We start from the raw sequence: 19,771 nt of genomic DNA on the forward strand, positions 1-19,771 counted from the left end.
ACTCCCTCCGCTCTCATACTTACCTATTCCTTTAACTAAATTACAGTTAGGAAGTTCTACTGGCTTTACTTCTCGGAAAGCATTAAGTCGTGCTCTGGGGGAGAAAAAAGGAACAGAACACACATAAAACTATTCAGAAATGATAATTAAGTTGCACAAGTAAGCTGCCTGTAAAGTTCTCCTTAACTGGACTTTGTCTGGATTTCAATCCCAGGGTTAGTGGTCCCTGCAGTCTGAGCAATTCTACCAGTCAAGGCCAGAGCAAGGCTGGTGGGGCCTCTGGGTACATTCAGTGTTTATTTAACAGAGGTGGGTAGATCCACAAAAGAAATACACAGTGTCCTCTCCACAGCTCTGTGCACTTTGGCAGGAATAGGGACCATTTCATCTGCTGTGTAAGGAGTCCTATGTGGAAATTTGGGTTAAATAGCAACATGGTTCCAATTTACTCCATTGATGTTTTAGGGCTGCTGACAGATGGGCCTCCTACCCATCTGCCCAGTCTGGCTCCAAAGCCTGGACTGGGCATCTGCTCTCGGGTGTGTCACTTGAAAAACACAGGTGTGCCTAAAGGATTTATAACTTTAGAAAATCACACCCAAGGCCAGAATATAAAAAGACACACACACACACACACACACACACACACAAGCAACTTATTAAATCTGAGTGCATAAACATCATGGGGAATATTTGAGTGGAGGACATAGGACAAAAGGACAGATGTGAGAAGGAAGTACCAGCAGGCTGCCTAAGCAGAGCAAAACTATTGATGAGGCATTTAAAAGAACTGGACCACAACATCAGCACAACCAAGGGATTTAAACAATCAACATTTTTTTTTTGAGAACTAATGATACAATATAGTCTTAGTGAGTAGCAACAATTATCCAAGGACCCCCAGAAATCTTATTTGGCTAGAGATAGGCTGAGAAATTCTTCATAATTTAGTGTCACAGAGGAAGAGGGTGGGCTAGAGGACATTCTAGATAAAATTCTCAATTTGCTATAAAATGATAGGAATTGGGGGGCGTTTGACCTTTCATCCTTTCATTCAGAAAAAAGCATGACATGTTCCTACCACAACGGCACTGGCTACCAATTCCACCTTTGGAAAGGGTCTGACCTAACAGCTTTGTTAAAGCGCCACAGTTTATCCCAAACCACCTCCAGAGTGGAGAGACACCAGGCGGGGTGCTAGAGTTCCAGGGATGGAAGACTAGATGGGGAAGGCCTGGCCTGCAAGCAAAGGGTGGTTCCCTGAATGATGGACTTGAACTTACAAAGTGGACTTTCAAAGGAAAGTTGGGATCTGCCCCCACGACTTAAGAAACTAAAAGGTATTTTTAAAATGGGAACCTGACATTATAATCATGAAAGTTCACAATAAAGAAATAAAAGGGGAAATGATGCATCAGGAAAAGCATTTTGCATGGCACACACACACACACACACACACAAGTGTGCATGCACATATTCCCCACACCCCTAAAACAAAAAAAAAAATACTCACCCTAACATACGTAATACATTCTTAACTTTTCTATTCAAGTCTATTTCATTCATTTTAAAATGCTGACCATAATCTACTAAAACTGCTATTGTGGACCACCATTTTGAAAAACAGTGGGCAAGAGAAAGCTCCGTGAGTATTTGTAAAGTGCTCCAAGGGATTCAAAGGACAGACACAAAAGATGTTAAAGGTGCAGATCCTATACAAAACACCACAAAAAAGTGACACAGAAGAAGAGACTCAATGTTGAGTGGGCCAAGACCTGTGAAAAATACCAAGGGTAGCCAAATTAGCTTTTCTTAGCGTCAAAACCACACAGGAAGAATAGGTACACCGCTTGGCTCACAAGGCTCATCAAGCCTGATGGGATCCTAGAAGGCAAAAGAGAGCAGAAGAGATCGGCCCCATCCTAATTCAGGCTTTTCTCTAATGGAAGACAACCTCTAACCTGAAAAAGGTAGAATGATCAAGGAGGCATGACAACAGCACTCAGTTGCTTTCAGTTCACATTTGTGGCTAAAAAGCAAATCATAGCTCAACAGAATAATCATTGCCGCTGCAGTTCAAGTACTGTATACATGCCTTCATTTAACCTTCACACACCTCTCTGCAGTACTATTATTTTCCTGATTTTACAGATGACTAAGATTAAATGGCTTTCCAAATCCACAAGGTTAGGAAGCGGCTGAATTGGGATTGGAACTCAGGTATGAACGCAAAGCTCACATCCAGTCCTCCTGCTCAAGCAAAATGTACAGGTAACACTACTTACAAACCGGAGGAAGCACCAGAAGACAATTCTCCCGGTGTTACTATAATCCAGCTCGTGTGTTTTTACCTGAGTCTCAATTACCAGGAAATAGCTGGTCAAGAGCTTGATTAAGTCCAAATGTTCTGGGTCCAAGGGATAAAATTCGATGTCTGAGATGTGTCCCTGATTCCTAAGGCCTCTGAAGTCTGACCACAAATCACACAATCCCTGCTATGAATTATTCTTTGCAAAGATGTGCTTGCTTTTTACAAAAGAAAGCGAGGCTCTTTAGTTTATGTATTAAGAAATCCACTCCGGGGCGCCTGGGTGGCGCAGTCGGTTAAGCGTCCGACTTCAGCCAGGTCACGATCTCGCTGTCCGTGAGTTCGAGCCCCGCGTCGGGCTCTGGGCTGATGGCTCAGAGCCTGGAGCTTGTTTCTGATTCTGTGTCTCCCTCTCTCTCTGCCCCTCCCCCGTTCATGCTCTGTCTCTCTCTGTCCCAAAAATAAATTTAAAAACGTTGAAAAAAAAATAAAAATTAAAAAAAAAAAAAAGAAATCCACTCTGGAACTTTCCTTGGGGCCGTATGCAGCCCCCTCAGTCTACTTTCTGCCACTGTACACTCCTCATTCATCCAATATTCTCTTTTGGGACCTACTGTGTGCCAAGACCTGTGCTAAGGGCTCTTACACATACTTCCTCAATTGATTTCCTTGTTACCTTTTTCAAAAAATGTTTTTAAAAATTTTTTAACATTTATTTTTGAGAGAGAGACAGAGACAGAGCGCAAGTGGGGGAGGGGCAGAGAGAGAGGGAAACACCGGATCCCAAGCAGACTCCAGACTTTGAGCTGTCAGCACAGAGCTGAATGAGGGGCTGGAACCCACGTCCCGTGAGGTCATGACCTGAGCTGAAGTCGGATGCTTAACCGACTGAGCCACCCAAGTGCTTCTCTCCTTGTTACTTTTGAGACAATGATTAATTTTCACCTGATTGTTGGGTAAGAAACCAGAGGCACAGAGAAACAAAGTATGTTGCTTCTTGTTCCTTTTTTAAAGGCATAGAGCTGGGATTGGAAATGAGGTGTCATGATACTAGGGGCCCTTTTTCCTATATTGCTCTCACACCACTTTTCATTTGTTCAAGCTTCTCCCTCCATCTAGAACACCCATGCCTCCTAATCCAGGGGGAAGACTCCTACTCATGACTTTCTGTAGCTCCTCTTGGTCTATTGTGATAGGAATAACTCCTTTATCCTCACAAACCTCCCCATATACAGCTATCAGGTCTCCTACCCAAGTGTTTTGCAGTTATCAGTTTTTGGTCTTGTTGCTCACAGTAAACTCTGAAATCTATGAGTAAATAGCATCGCATCCTGCTCGTCCCCGTGACCCAGCAGGAACCCAGCGCCGGCAGAGAGAAGGAACCCGTAGATGTCTGCTAAATTGTTTTCTGGAATTACTAGGCTGGTGCATCAGATGGAGAAGATGGTGTTGGTTGCATTGATAGGGAAGACTGGAGAGCTATTTGTTTGTCCTTAGCTTAGGGTCACATGAGGAATTATTATACTATATATTCAAACAGCGTTCATTAGGTGGATCATTCATAGGTGGATTTTTGAAAAAGCATATGGCAATAATAAAAGCTAACATTTACAGAGTACCTTTCATGTCCCAGATTTTATACTTATCCTACTGTTATATGTATTATTATCCCATAATTTTTTCAGGTGGAGAGACAGGCTCAGCATGGTAGAGTGACTTGGAAGTTGAAGAAATGGCATCCAGCCCAGGTCTGCTGGAATCCACCCCTGCCCTCTTCCCCCTGTAGTGTGGAGTGTGGAGAGGTTATGAGGTGGCAGAAAGGCAAACACTAGCTTTTAATGACGGGAAACAGCGGTGTCACGCGTTGCAATCAGCAACTTCGGGGTGGGGAACTTGCTATAGATGCCAGCTGTAACATTCCACACCCCACAGGGCGCTGTTTATATCATAGTCCAAGGCATTCCCTGGACTTGCCCATGCACACCCCACAAGGTCACAACAGCTGACTTCACAGATGGACAGGGGAGACTGCTGGTCCAGAGGAGCCCTCTCAGTTCCTTCCTCTGTGCTGTCATCACCTCAAAAGCATCAGGGAACCCCCTCAAGACACTTTTTGTGTCCTGCAAGTTCCCTCCAGCCCTAAGCCAATGCAGTGTCCTGGGAACCTGCCCCACTCCAATATACCCGATCTCTGAAGAAAAAACGGTGGGGGTTAGCTTGCTCCTGATGCAGGCCTCAGGGCACAATCTCTTCCCTTCTCTTCCTTGGGCAGATTCACAATCTTCTCTGGGACTCAAAGGCTTTATTTCTAAAAGTGTAACAAAGGTAATTTACTGATCCTCCAGAATCTCTTGATCTGGTTCTGGCATGGGTGCTGCAGGATTTGCAGGTCCTTTAAAGAAGTGCATACAAATGTCCCTGGGGACCTATTAAATAATGCCAATGAGGATTCAGTAGTGTGGGGTGGGGCCTAGAATTCTGCAACTAGAGGCAGCTCCCAGATGATCCTCCTGCGCATCTGGTCCGCAGCCCGTTTGAGGAAAGAGGCTTCAGGGCCTTTGGAATAGTGCATGCAATTTCCCTTCCCTCTCCTGCCTGGGCTGTTCCCATTCTCCATCTCCATAACCCCCAACCTCTTGGCCCCACATTGCTCCTGTCCCTGAGGTTCTTCCAGACCCCCTTTCCATTCTAAAACCAGAGGTCTACCTCCCTCACACTTTCCTCTTCCCTTCTCGGTGGTCTGATTACAGACAGAAGTTTAAAGATTAAGGCTCCCTCCCCCATCGCTGAATCCAGGTGCTGAAAATAAAGCAGTAAGTTCCTAATTCCAAACCAGACCCCGTATCTTCCCACTGTGGCAGCCCCACAGCAGAGTGTCTCCTGCAGACGCATTATCCATGACAGGAAACCACAGGTAACGCCAACAAAGGGACTTGCAGGGACTGATGTTATGTCGGGCTATCATCCATTATACTTTGTACTTTGGTCCTTTCGGAAAAATCAGAATCAGGCTAGAGGCCCAGAAACTAAGGCCAAGGTCCCCTTGCTGCCCAAGGATAGGTCCCAACTTTTTCGGGTTGAAATTTGCCTTGGTGCAAATCACTGCTATAGGATAGTCCTTTTCACACTACATCCCAGGGAGCTCTACGGGATGCTGATAGATGGTACCCAAAAAGGGGAATGGAGGTGTGGGAAAATAAGTCTGTGAAATGATGGCTTGTGTTGTTGTTGCTTATTTTAGCTGAAGAATTTTTCAAAGCTTCCCGTATGCCAGAATGCATTGCCAATCTGTAGGAAAGGCTGTAGTAGAAAACACTTCCCAAATGTATGTGTCCAAGGAACATATTTTTTCGTGGAGCAAATCTTGTGGCTCATGTTCCAAGGAACAAACTTGGGGAAGTATTAATGGTGAATCACATAGGCTAAGACCACATGTTGAGAGAGAAACGTTTTATGACTGGGGTAGGGAAACTATGCTTTTACACAAAAACATATACAAAATGCCTACAGTCTTCATTCTCAGAGTAAATTAAGGAAGGTAAACCAGAAAGATAGACCCTCACTCCCTCCTTGCAGACCTGTAATCCTTTGGGAGACATCTTGGTGGGGGGCCTCTGCAAGAATGGGGGCAGAAGAAACCCAGGTACAGATTCAGAATTGAAAGGATAAAGCCTAGAAGGGGGCTTAGATCTTTGTATCTCATTTATTTTCATCCGAGGATAATACCATGATCTACACATATGCTGAGGGATGTGTGTGTGTGTGTGTGTGTGTGTGTGTGTGTGTGTATATATATATAGAAAGAGAGAGAGAGAGATTTTCCTTTAGCACCAAAGAGTACTATGATTAATGAAAATCCACAAACTGTAATTTTTACATGATTTTAAAACCCACATCACTAACTCTCCATTACCCTTCTCTGATAGTTTGTGATTATAAAAATAATTAACAATTAGAAGAAAAAAACCCAATAGTTTGCAAAAAGTTGTTCTGAAAGAAAGCTTAGGGTCATATAAGTTTTTTAAAGATCCAAAATGTTCAATTTGATTTTTAGTAATGTTTTACTTCAAAGCAAATAAGAAGATGTTGATTAAACCTTAGGAACTAGGGTGATCTCTAGACTTTGAACCCCTGTAAAGTTACCATCAAACTACTGAAACGTTCTTAAAAACTTTCCTCCCTTTTACAGTACCTTAGGGTTTATAAATACTTTAAGGGAAGCAGAGCACTAACATTTATTGAATAGTTACTGTGTCCCAGACACTGTGTTAGCTGCTTCATGTATGAGTGTGGATTATTGGCTCAGGCTTATTCAAGCAGACAATGTTAGAGCTGTGAAGTGATTTGCCCAAGATCTCATAATGGAAGGGACATAGCAATAACCCAGGACATCAAATGTGGGTTGAGCCAGGGTTCTTTCCTTCCCACACCCCTCACCCCTGCCCAACTGGAGCGGATGGGGTATGGGGAGTAGACCCTCATAGGGTGCGTTTGCTCATACCTGATCTGCTCCACATTCATTCTGTGTCTCTGTGTGGCCTCAAGGTGACAATCTGCAAGCTGCGAAGATTTACACTGTGGCTGGGGTTTACGCCATGGCTCTTCCCTAACCTACACAATATCGGGGGGGGGGGGATCCTTAGTCTATCCTGAAGAGAGATTGAGAAGTGACTCTGTTGCCAAGGCACACAGATCTTCATGAAAAATCAATCTGTGTATGCCAACAACTTGGCCATCACACCAGTGACAATTTTTCTCCTTACCCCATGTCTCAGGCCATGAACAAGGACATGTTTTCAAGTGGCACACGAAAGTTAGACAAACATTTGTGAAAACCCTGCAGGATGTGCATCTAAAGCTTCCCTCGGGCTTTCGGTTAAAAGACTACACCCTACTTTCAGGGGTGCTCCTGGTGTTGCCCAGGCGGGGGAGGACCAGGGCTGCAGCCCTCACCACAGCCCAACTTACTGATAAGAAGCCCGGTGATCCCTGAAGAGTGCCAGTCCCAGCCCCAGGAGAGTGAGCAACATCAGCTTTGCCATGGCTTGGATAGGAATGGATGGCTGGACTGATAAACCCGCCGGCCAGGAGACTGGCTTGCCTGTGGCCTGAGCCTCTGGGGAAAGTCCCTGGGTCCGACCTTCCCTCCAGGCTCCTCCCCTCCCCTCCCCGCTGCACTGCAGAGGCAGGAGCTGCTTGCTCCCTGACTTGAGAGGGGAGGCAGAGAACAGCTGCCTATGCCCTGCAAGAAGGGGACAGCCTGTTGATTGGTGGAAATGGAGAGCTGTGGGAAAAGAGAGCCAGGCTTTTATGAGCGCTCACTTTGTGCCAACAAGGTCCTAATCCCTTTGCCTCAGAGGGGTTCAGTAATGTGATCACAGTGACTCAGCCAGAAATGGCACACACATGGAAGGAAGGAAGGAAGGAAGGAAGGAAGGAAGGAAAGAAGGGAAGGAAGGGCTGTGATTAGAAGCCCTAAGATCTAACTTTACTCTCACCAGGCTACCGCTGTGTGTCATCTTCAAACATCTGGATTTCTAGCATCTCAATCTCCAAGCACCACTCCTGACCTTACAGCTCAGCAAGTACATCACTGCATTGTTCATTTATTCTGGGTACTCGCTGACACTTGACAAGTACCTGTTATGCGCCAGAAATCAGTAAAATATAGCACTACTGCCTGTATAGTGCTGTGGGTAATGCATGCATGTATTATGGATATGCACATATTCTATGGAAAAGAATAAAGCAGGGAAGAAAGATACAGAGCACTGAGGTGCCATTCAAAGAATGGGAGTCAGGGAAAACCTCACTGATAAGGGGACTTCTGAGCAAAGCTGGAAAGAAGGTGCCTCTTTGTACCCATGTCTCCTTTCTCTCCTATTACCATGAATGAAGTGTTTCCTCCTTCACTAAAGGCCAGCCCCTCCCTTCCTTTTCTTCTCAAGGATTTTGGTCCCAGTTACACCTGTCTCTACTGCAGCATCCATCATGTCCTCTTTTCTGGAATAATGCTACCAGATGCCAGTGTGTTTTAGTGTCACTCATAGTATTCTGGGGAAAATGCTCTTTCACTGCTCATTCTAACTATGCCCTCTTTCTCTTCTCCCTCTCTCTCTCTCGTATATACATATATATGTGTGTATATATACATATATATATACACACATATATATGTATATATATATACACATATATATGTATATATATGATATATAGATAGATATAGATATAGATATTTAAATATATATCTCTACCTATATATAGATATATAGATATATAGATTTAAATCTCTGAAAGATTTGCCAACAGTTGCTGCTTCCATTTTATCATCTCTTGTAACAGCTCAATGATGGCCACAAATTCTTTGATACTTCTCCTATTAAGAACTGAGGCATAGGACTTCTCCCCTGAGGTGGGTGCTGACTCTGTGAATGCCTTAATTCATAAAACACAGTGGTGCTATTCAAGTTTGCGGGAACAGCCTTAGAGACCAGCAGCTTCCACCTCCTGTCACTTGGAATACTTGTCTTTGAACCTTGAGCTTCAGCATAATAAATCTGATCACTCCACTGGAGTGTCCACATGCAAGGTTCTGAACACATGAAGAGGGAAAATGGCCAGCTTCTAGCCATCTACACCAAGGCAGCAGATGTATGAATGAAACCTTCTTGGACACTCCAGAGTAGTCCAGCCACCAACTGAATACCACTGTCACCCCAGTTGACGCCATGTGGAGCAGAAGAATCTACCTGCTGAACCCTGCCCAAATTCCTTACTCGTTGTTTATGAGCTTAAGAGAATGATTGGTTCAGGGGTGCCTGGGTGGCTCAGTCGGTTAAGCATCCGACCTCACCTCAGGTCATGATCTCACCGCTCGTGCGTTCGAGCCCCGCGTTGGGCTCTGTGCTCACAGCTCAGAGCCTGGAGCCTGCTTCCAGTTCTGTGTCTCCCTCTCTCTGCCCCTCCCCCACTCATGCTCGGTCTCTTTCTCTCAAAAATAAAGTTTAAGGGGCGCCTGGGTGGCTCAGTCGGTTAAGCGTCCGACTTCGGCTCAGGTCACGATCTCGCGGTCCGTGAGTTCAAGCCCCGCATCGGGCTCTGGGTTGATGGCTCAGAGCCTGGAGCCTGTTTCTGATTCTGTGTCTCCCTCTCTCTCTGCCCCTTCCCCGTTCATGCTCTGTCTCTCTCTGTCTCAAAAATAAATAAAACGTTTAAAAAAAAAATAAAGTTTAAAAAAATTAAAAAAAAAGGAAAATGATTGGTTCAGCAACTAACTTTAGGGAATGTCTCCTATCTCCCATTCTCTATTTAACCCATTCTAACATAGCTTGTGTTCCTTTGACTCAACTGTAGAATTTGCTCTTATTAAACCACCCATAATATCCATATTATCAAATCTAGTGGTTACTTCTCTGCTATAATCATACTCATCCACATTGAGCACAGATCATCAGTCCCTTCTTTTCAAATACTTACCTCTCTTGCATTCTGTGATTCCATCCTCTTGCATTTCCTGCCACCACCACCCCCACCGCCCCTACTTTCCTCGTCTTCTTTGCAGGTCCTCCTGTCTCTGACCTCTAAATGATGAAGCCCTAGGACTTGTTCTAAAATATCTTCTCTTTCTACACTTTCTCTTGAGGTGATCCATCAATTCCAGTGGACTTAAATACCATTAGTATGCTAGTGTTTCCAAAATATACACACCTAGCTCAAGTCTATTACTGTGGCTCTAATAAATCATTCTTCATCTTTCTAGATAAAGTAGCACACCCCACCTCTAGAAACTTTTTGACATTATCCTATATTTTTAATTACTCATTTTTTTGAAATCATCTTCTTAATATACTTCTATGATTGTGGAGTGTTGCTGCCTAATGGAAAGCAAACTCCTTGAGGTTGGGGGTTTTGTCTTGTTTCCCATTATGACCTCAAAGCTTTGGAAAGAGCCTGGCAAAAAAGTAGTCCCTTATTAAACATTTAATGACTGATAGACTGGTGAGCACTCATTTTGTCCTCACTGACTAGCTGCCTGGTTTATATTCCCACTGGAATGTCTAATAGTCACCTCAAAATGTGTTCATAGCAGAACTCTTGATTCCCCACCCAACATATTATGTCCTCCAATCTCTCCACACTTAACCAATCTTCATTCACCCAGCCCTTTCTCTAATACCTCCTTGCACCAAACATATCAGTCAGTCCCATAAGCCTTCCTTCTGTATTAATTATCTATTGCTGTACAACAAAGTGGGTAAAAATATAGCAGTTAAAAAGAACAAACATTTATTATCTGATAATTTCTGTGGATCAGTGTCCTAGGTGTGGCATAACTGGGTATCTCTGACTCAAGGTCTTTTGTGAATTGGCAGCTGAGCTGTCAGCCAGAGTTGTTAAGATGGTTAATTTTATGTGTTAGCCTGACTGGAGTAAGGGACGCCCAGATAGCGGGTAAATTATTTCTAGGTGTGTCTGTGACAGTGTTTCCAGAAGAGATGGGCATTTGAATCAGTAAACTGAATAAGTAAAGAAGATCAACCTTAATTCATGTGTGTGGGCATCATCCAATCTTTGAGGGCCTAAATAGAGCAAAAATGTGGAGGAAGGACAAATGCTCTTTCTCTCTCTCTTTACTTAAGCTGACATATCCATCTTCTTCTGCCCTTGGTTCTTGGGCCTTCAGACTCTGGAATTTGTACCAGTGGCCCCTCGTTTCTTAGGTCTTTGGATTGAATTATACCACTGGCTTTTCTGGTTCTCCAGCTTACAGATAGCATGTTGTGGCATATCTCAGCCTTCATGATCATGTAAGCCAATTCCTATGGTAAGTCACCTTTTATCTATCTCTATCTATCTATCTATCTATCATCTATATATACTATTGGTTCTGTTTCTCTGGAGAACTTTGACCAATGTAGCTGTATTCTCATCTGAAGGCTCATCTGGGGTGGGGTGGAAGAGGTAAGATCAGGTTCCAAAGATCATTTACATGGTTCTTGGCAGTCTTTTCTCTTTTGTCTTATGAGACTTTCCACAGAACTGTAGCATAATAAGGTAGCTGGCTTCCCCCAGGGTGGAAAACAGAGCAAGAGAGCGTGACCCCCAAATGGAAACCACAATCTTACTACAGAAGTGACACCTCTTCACTTCTGCCATATTCTCTTTGTTAGAAGCAAACAACTCCACTCCACTTTTAAAGGGAGAGGAATTAAGCTCTACCTCTTGAGGGGAGGCATAGCAAAGGATGTGTGGACGTATCTTTAAAACCACCACAATTTACAAATAAATCTTGAATCTGCTCACTTTTTTCTACTTCCACAGCTATCACTCTGTCCCAGGCTACCATTGTCTCTAGGCTCAAAAAAACTCCTCTTCACTCTTCTCTCCCTCATCCCCCATCCATTCTCCTCACTGCAGCTAGAGCAAGCTCTTAAAAATGTAAATCAGATCATATCATTTCCCCACTTCTCATTTTACTTTCTTATCGTGGCCTAAAAGGCCATACAAGAGCTGGACTATGCCTATCACCTGACCTAATTTCTTATCATTCACTCAGCATAATGTTCCAGCAACATTAGCCTTCCTATCACTCTGTAAACATATCAGACTTATTATACCTCATCATTTTTGCTTTTGCTATCCTTTGACTATAATGTTCTCCCCATCCCTCATGTTCACCTGCTCCCTGACTGCTCCTTGAGTTTCTCTTTCTTGCCATTCAGGTATTAGCTGAAACGTCACCTCTCCTATGAGGCCTTTTTCAATGTTACTATTTATAATAACCTCCTGTTGCACCCTCTGCCCACCACCAGTCACTAAGACCCCCACAGCTGATATGAAATGGTTAGCACCAGTACAAAGCTACTGGTTGTTAGAATAATGACATATCTCTGTTCTGGTCAGTAAATACTTCCTCAAACCCCCCAAGAGGTCCTCCACAATGGTGACCATTCCCCTTCCCCTGGAACTCTCCCCACCCAACACACACATACTTTGTCATGATCCAGCAATTAAGAGGCTATTTCCTGGCATGACAGAGTTTCCAAGACTCTTCACCCACATAGTGCTCCAGTCAGCTGTGACTGACTGTGGATGTTCTATGCAGGTTCTTAAAGACTCCATCATCCCTGCCTCACAGCACTCTTCACCGTATGGAGGCATCTTGTTTATCTATTTGTTTACGTGTAGGCAGCCTGCCTTCCATCGCTAGTAAACTTGAGAAGGGCACAGACCTTGACTAATTTGTCATCTACCTTCTCTTCAACTCTTAGAACAGTTTCTGGCACAGTAGGTGCTCAAAATTTGGGAAAGGAATGAAAGAATGAACAAATGGCAGCGAATGGGGCATAAAGGAGACAGGAGGAGCAGGGACTGGGGGTGAGTTGGGGAGCAGACAAGGAGATGCCACTCATCCTCTGATCCAGTGAATTTATTAACTTACTAATTTATTTATTGAATAAATTAGGTAATACATGAATATTGTTTCCAGTTTACTTGTTTTACTCTGTGAGACCTTACAGCAATCATTCTTAACTTTTTTTGAAGGGACTCAACTAACATTGTGACCCTGATGAATGCAGTAAATTCTTCCCTTGGATTCAGAAACACACAAAACACTTGTGCCAGGTTTCAGTATTTCACTGAAGCCCTCGGTGCCAGGGCCAGATACTAAGAATCCTTGTCTAGAAGTGAAAATAACTTGAGTAATTAATGATCTCCACAATCAGTTAGTTTGAAGGGTCTGCTGTCTGTGGGAATGTTGCTCTGGGCTTTTACAACTACTCTTTCATTTGAAACACTTTTTTCCCCAAACCTCTCTATTCCACATTTGTGATATAACCAAATAGTACTTGCTCCTTCAGGCACACATTTGGAATTTACTTTGGCTAAGTCTTTCTTGATCCCTAATTCTTAAATATCCTTTTCATGTGTCCTTTGCCCCGTGCTTCTTTATTATTCTTACCACTCTGTATTATTAATACCTTATTACTTTTCTGATTTTCTCATTAGACTATAAACCCATATAATACTGCTTTGTTTATTTTTATAGCCCTGATGGTTGGTTTAGCACCAAATACAGGCTAGGTGCCCAATATATATTGATTAAAGAAATGAATGAATGTTTGAAAAGCATTACAGGAGCCTCTGGATTACTTTAAAATACCATATTTTATTGACTTTAAAATACCATTGGTGTTAAATATACGATTATTTTATTTTTATTGTTTTATTACTTTATTTTATTATTATACTAGGAAAGAAAAAAAACTATCAATTAATCTACAACACAATGCTAAGAAACTATTAATTCTATACTAATTTCCCATCTCAAAGTTGTTAAAATGTATAAAAAAGACCCTATTCAAATCCATGAAATATGAAAAATTTAAATTTGTGGAAAGTTATAGGTTTTTTAAATTAGAGCTTCTTTTTATTACCAGCAGTTTACAACCCAACATTTAAAAAAGAAAACTCTTGTAAAAAACTCAAAACTCGGTCAAAAATTCACACTGACTTTTATAATTCTTTTCCTTTCTTACCTTGTTTTCATGTGCTAAAAATTTATTCACACACATTAAAGTGTTACTTCCAAAACATCCTTGGTAAAAATCACAAGTACTGATTCTTTTATTTTTCCACAAAAACCCAAATTCGCTGAGGATTCAGTAAAAACTGTCAATACATTGGCAGAGAACCAGAGCCACAGTTGCCAAGTTTAATTTTGGCCAAGCACAAAAGGGTTAATTTGGTGGGAGCACTTGGTATTCTTTCTCTAGAACAAGCTGAACCTTGTTGGCAGTAAAGTGTGAAATTCCAGTGTCCTTAGAACTCCAGTAACACCATTCTGCCCAGCAGCTTTAGTAACTATAGGTGAAAAATATGAAAACAAAAACACTGGACTTTGAATACTAGATTCACGGTCACTTTCTGAAATATTGTAGTAGCAGAAATAACATTTGTGAAATGTGGGTTTGTTGTATGAAATAAATGAGAAAATATCTGCAAATGTAGACGTAAAACAATTGCAGAGCAAACACTAAAATTCTATTCAAGTGGAGAAATGAGCACTTTAAAAAAGTGCTCCCACCTACATAATCTCACAACATCCTGGTAAATGGAATGTGACCACTGTGATTACCCCATTTTATGCAAAGTCATCTAGTTAGGAAGTGTAGGAGCCCCAAATATTTATGTCTAGCTTTGGTGATTCTAATTTATGTGCACCTAAAAACAGTACCTCAACGTGTATAAGGCAAAACCAACAGAAAGATATACCACTTTGCTTCAGTTATCTAAGCTGCATCTCAAAAACTGGAAAACCTGAAGAAAGTAGAAAGATGGAAATAATAAAGATAAGACCAGCAGTTGGTGAAATAAAAAACAGAGTTAAAGAAAGGACATCCATTGTATAGAATGTTATTCAGTCATAAAAAATAATGAAGTCCTGATCCATCCTACACTGTGGATGCACCTTGAAAATACTATGCTAAGTGAAAGAAGTCTGACACAAAAGGCCACAGATTGTGTGATTCCATTTATATGAAATAGCAAGAAGAGGGAAATGCACAGAGAAAGCAGATTAGTACTTACCATCAACTGAGGGTAATGAAAGGGTAATGGTAGTAACAGCTTAATGGGTATGGGTTTCCTTTTGGGGTTATGAAAATGTTCTAGCATTTGATAGTGGTGATGGTTACACAACACTGGGAACATATTAAATGCCTCTGAGCTGCATACTTCAAAATGGTTAAAATGGTGAGTTTTATGTTATGTGAATTTTACAGTAAAAATTTAAATAAAGGGCGCACCTGGGTGGCTCAGTCTGTTAAGCGTTGGACTTTGGCTCAGGTCATGATCTTGTGGTTCATGGGTTAGAGCCCCACATCTGGCTCTATGCCTGGAGCCTGTTTCCTATTCTGTGTCTCCCTCTCTCTGCCCCTTCCCCACTTGTGCTCTGTCTCTCTCTGTCTCTCAAAAATAAATAAACATTAAAAAAATTTTTTAATAAATCTTTAAAAAAATTAAATAGAGAGGGCAAAACATTCAAAAGTTGATAATTGAAAATACTAATAAAATTTATAAATGCCTAGTAAGACCCACAAGGAGAGAGGGATTAAAAATTCTAAATATGAGAAATGAAGACCAGAATATTGCCACAGGTCTTAAAGATATTTTTAAAAATAGAAGCATATTTTGAACTACTTTATTCCACTATATTTACAAATTTAGACGAAAATAGTGAATTCTTAAAATTGCAAAAAAACACACAAGAAAAAACAGAAAATCTCAATGTTTTTATATTTATTAAAGAAATTGAATCTATAATTTAGTCTTCAGTCCTAAATAGCTTCATGAATGAATCTTGCAAACACTTAAAGAAGAAAAAATACTAATTTGTATATAAACTCCCACAGAATAGAAAAACTCTTTCTCAACTCTTTTACAAGCCAACAAAATCTTAATACTAAAACCTGACAATTTATTACAAGAAAGAAAATTAAAATTACAGTGAATATTTATCATGAATATGGACATTAATATCTTAATGAATTACCCAGTTGAATCCACTATATATAAACAGATAACATATTACGACCAAGTGAAGTTTACACCCAGTATACAAGTTTGACTTGGAGCTTTAAATCAATCATACAGGGGTGCCTGGGTGGCTCAGTCGGTTGAGCGTCCGACTTCCGCTCAGGTCATGATCTCACGGTCCCTGAGTTCGAGCCCCGCGTCAGGCTCTATGCTGACAGCTCAGAGCCTAGAACCTGCTTCAGATTCTGTGTCTCCCTCTCTCTTGGACCCTCCCCCGTTCATGCTCTGTCTCTCTCTGTCTCAAAAATAAATAAAACATTAAAAAAAATTTTTTTTTAAAAATCAATCGTACAATTGATGGGATAAAAAAATAAATAATCTCAATAAATGCAGAAAAATATTTTTAAAAATTCAATATTCTTTTGTAACTAAAAAAGACTCCTAATAAGTTAAAAATGGAATGAAAGTGTTTTAAGAGCAGTAATAAAAAGGGAAATTATAGCAAACATCATATTTGATGAGAAATTGAAAGCTTCCCCTGGTGATTGACAGAGAGACAAGGAAACTCATTATTATCACCTATATGCAATATTAAACTAGAGCAAGGGATACCTGGGTGGCTCAGTCGGTTAAGTGTCCCACTCTGGCCATCTGCTCAGGTCATGATCTCACTATTTGTGAGATGGAGCCCCAAGTGGGGCTTTGCACTGGTAGCATGAAACCTGTTTGGGATTTTCTCTCTCTGCCCCTTCCCCGCTCACATTTTCTCTCACTCCCTGTCTCTCTCTGTCTCTCTCTCTCTCAAAATAAACAAATAAACTTAACAAAATATTAAACTAGAGCAAATAAATAAATAAATCCAAGTTTGGAAAAGAAAATCTGGAACATGCATTATTAATTATTAGAAGACTCATATTTTAATAATGTTCATGATCCCCTTTGAATGTATACATTCAAGGCAATCCCAATCAAAATCCTAGCAAAATTTTGTAGTAATTGACAAGCAGATTCTAAATTTAAATAGAAGTGCAAAGAGAGAGGAGTAGCCATAAAAATTTTGAGGAAGAAGAGATTTGGAGGATTTTACTACCTAAAATCAAGACTTACTATAAATCTATCATAATTAAAACAATCTGATATTGGTACGATTGACAAATCATCTGGTGGAATAGAATAAAGAGCCCAGAAGTAAACCCACACGTGGATGCTCTCCTTATTTATGACAAAGTGCTGCTGCAATCCTGTGGGGAAAGGATTTTCTTTTCAATAAATAATTTTGTATCCATTGGATATAGATGTGGCTACAAAAGAATCTTGATTTCTACTCAACGGATACCCTCTGCCATATCAACGGATATGCCAGATAAGTGAGAAATTTGAATGTGGAAAATTAAACAATAAATCGTTTATAAGATAACAAAGAAGCATAACCTATTTATGGTTAAATGGTTAACACAAAGCAACATCCATAAAAGAATATCATTGATACATTGGATTTCATTAAAACTAAATTTTCTATCAAAGACATGACTGAGAAAATGAAAAGACTCACCAAAAAGTGGAAGAATATGACAATCAAGAAGAATGAAATCCTGCCATTTGCAACAATGTGGATGGAACTAGAGAATATTATGCTAAGCAAAATTAGTAGTCAGAGAAAGATAAATATATGATTTCACTCATATGTGGAATTTAAGATACAATATAGGTGAACATAAGGGGAGGGAAGCAAAAAAATAAAAAACAGGGAGGGGAGCAAAACATAAGAGACTCTTAAATATAGGGAACAAACTAAGGGTTGCTGGAGGAGTTATGGGGGAAGGGCTAAATGGACAAGGGGGCATTAAGGAAGACACGTGTTGGGATTAGCACTGGGTGTTATATATGTAGGGGAAGAATCACTGGATTCTACTACTGAAATCATTATTGCACTATATGTTAACTAACTTGGATGTAAATTAAAATAAATAATTTTTTTAAAAAGTGCAAGAATATATTTTCAATACAAGTATTCACAAAGAACTCATACCTACAAATTAATAAGAAAAATGATGTCAACCAAATTTTTAAATGGCCAAACAGTTGAACATTCTCTGTACAAAAGAAGCCTCCAAGAGGCCAATAAGTCCAGGAGAAGGTGTTTAATTCCATTATTCATCTGAGGAGCGCACATAAAAATCACAATGAGACATGCCAACATACCCATTGGAATAGTTAATTTTTTTTATAAAAAGGAAAAGGGACACTATTAAGTGTTGACAAGGAAGTGGAGCAACTAGAACTCTAATGTCATTAGTGGGAGAATATATTGGTACGGCCACTTTGGAAAACTGCTTTTCAGTATCTACTGAAGCTGCCATATTGTGATTTCAGTCAATACCCAGCAATTTCAATTCTGCGTATATACCTAACAGAAATATTTTTATGTGTGCATTGAAGTACACTGGAAAAGAAAGTTCATGGCAGCTTGGTGCATATGTTTTAAACACTTGTATACAATGTAAATGTCTATCAATAGTGAAATGGATAAATAAATTGTGGTATATTTATACAATGAAATACTATACACAACAAATGAAAAAGAATGAACTACTGCAGCATCCTGTAACAGAGGCTTACAACGATGGTTTATTTATCACTCATGCTATATCCCCATTGCAGGTTGCCTGCAGGTCTGCTTCCTGTCGTTACCAATTCAGAATCCAGTTTGGCAGAACAGACTATATCTAGAACACTACCAATTTGGGGGCAAAGAGAAAAGAGACACAGTGAAACACATACCAGCTCTTAAAATTTCTACCTGAAAGTGACATATATTACTTCTACTAACATTTTATTGGCCAAACCAAGTCATATGGCCACTTTTGAGATCAACAGCTCAGGGATGTATCATCAGCCTGCTGAGGATAGTATACCAAGAAAAGAACCAGAGTAGTTGGGCTACAGTTATCCAACCTACGATAGGGGTTGAGAAGGTGAGTATCTGGCTTCTCTCTTGGGCAAATGGGAATGACGTTCAGTGTCTATGTCTGGTTCCCTAAAAGTAGAGATTGGGAGAGGATTTCAGAAGCACATGATATGAGGCAGTGCTCATCAGGAAAAATTCTGGAGAGGAAGGAAGGCAGCAAAAAACAAAGATAGGGAAAGGACCAAAATACTTAAACGTGTTAATGGTAGTGGACATCTGACTTTACTATTTCCACTTATTATGGGTGTACTCTGTGTGTATGTGTGTGTGTGTGTGTGACTTTTAGCATATGATGTGATTGTTTTGAATGCTAATGGACTTCTCTAGAATCCATTCATGCACAGTTTATTATTCGAAGATCTTGAGTTTACATTCTACCCACAGACAATCTTCAGATTCGCTGCAGAAGCCACTATTTTTTCCGTGGTGGAAATCGCTAACAGTCCACATAATGCTCCATCTGCACTTCATTTTGGTTTTACTTCTTAATGAAATCAGTGATATTCTACAGGCTTGTGTGACTCACCAGTTAGCTGTTAGAAACCACAGGGCTCATGTGGTGGGCAAGACCTGGAGCTGGAAGAGCACAATTTTGTGGTATGTATTCATTTCACCATTTCCAAAGTCATCCCTGATGGACTGAGTTTTATCTACTGTCTGTTCTTTATGGTATCAAACTGGGTTTCCATTACATTCTCTGCTCCCACTTAAGCACATTCCTCTTGGTTTTCTTCAATTGGATGACTTGCTCTTGACTGTGCTAATTACGGTCTTTTACTCCAGTAAACTGCTCTTCTGAACAACCTCATTGTGTGTGAAAAATGAGTTTTGGCAGGAGGCACATGATTTGTTTTCTTGCCATAGACAAATTCTTTCAACAACAATGTGAGCACAAGTACATCAATAATAGCGAGTGTGCATCAGGTACGTACTCCTTTGGGGTGTTGATGGAA

At 40.8% G+C, this 19,771-nt stretch overlaps 1 protein-coding gene across 2 annotated transcripts in view; it reads right to left on the reverse strand.

The window, feature by feature from the left end:
• PON1 (paraoxonase 1) overlaps positions 1-7,431 on the reverse strand; it is a 34,744-nt gene extending 27,313 nt beyond the window's left edge. For both annotated transcript variants that reach the window (XM_043588918.1, XM_043588915.1), the window contains exons 1-2: positions 7,277-7,431; positions 24-94 (exon numbers count right to left, since the gene is read on the reverse strand). In XM_043588918.1, the coding sequence (XP_043444853.1) occupies positions 24-94; positions 7,277-7,350 (145 nt within the window). In that variant the 5' untranslated portion in view covers positions 7,351-7,431. The remainder of the gene's footprint in view (positions 1-23; positions 95-7,276) is intronic.
• Positions 7,432-19,771: the final 12,340 nt, after the last annotated feature.

Source organism: Prionailurus bengalensis, chromosome A2 (assembly GCF_016509475.1).
Source record: "Prionailurus bengalensis isolate Pbe53 chromosome A2, Fcat_Pben_1.1_paternal_pri, whole genome shotgun sequence".
NCBI classification, from domain to species: domain Eukaryota; kingdom Metazoa; phylum Chordata; class Mammalia; order Carnivora; family Felidae; genus Prionailurus; species Prionailurus bengalensis.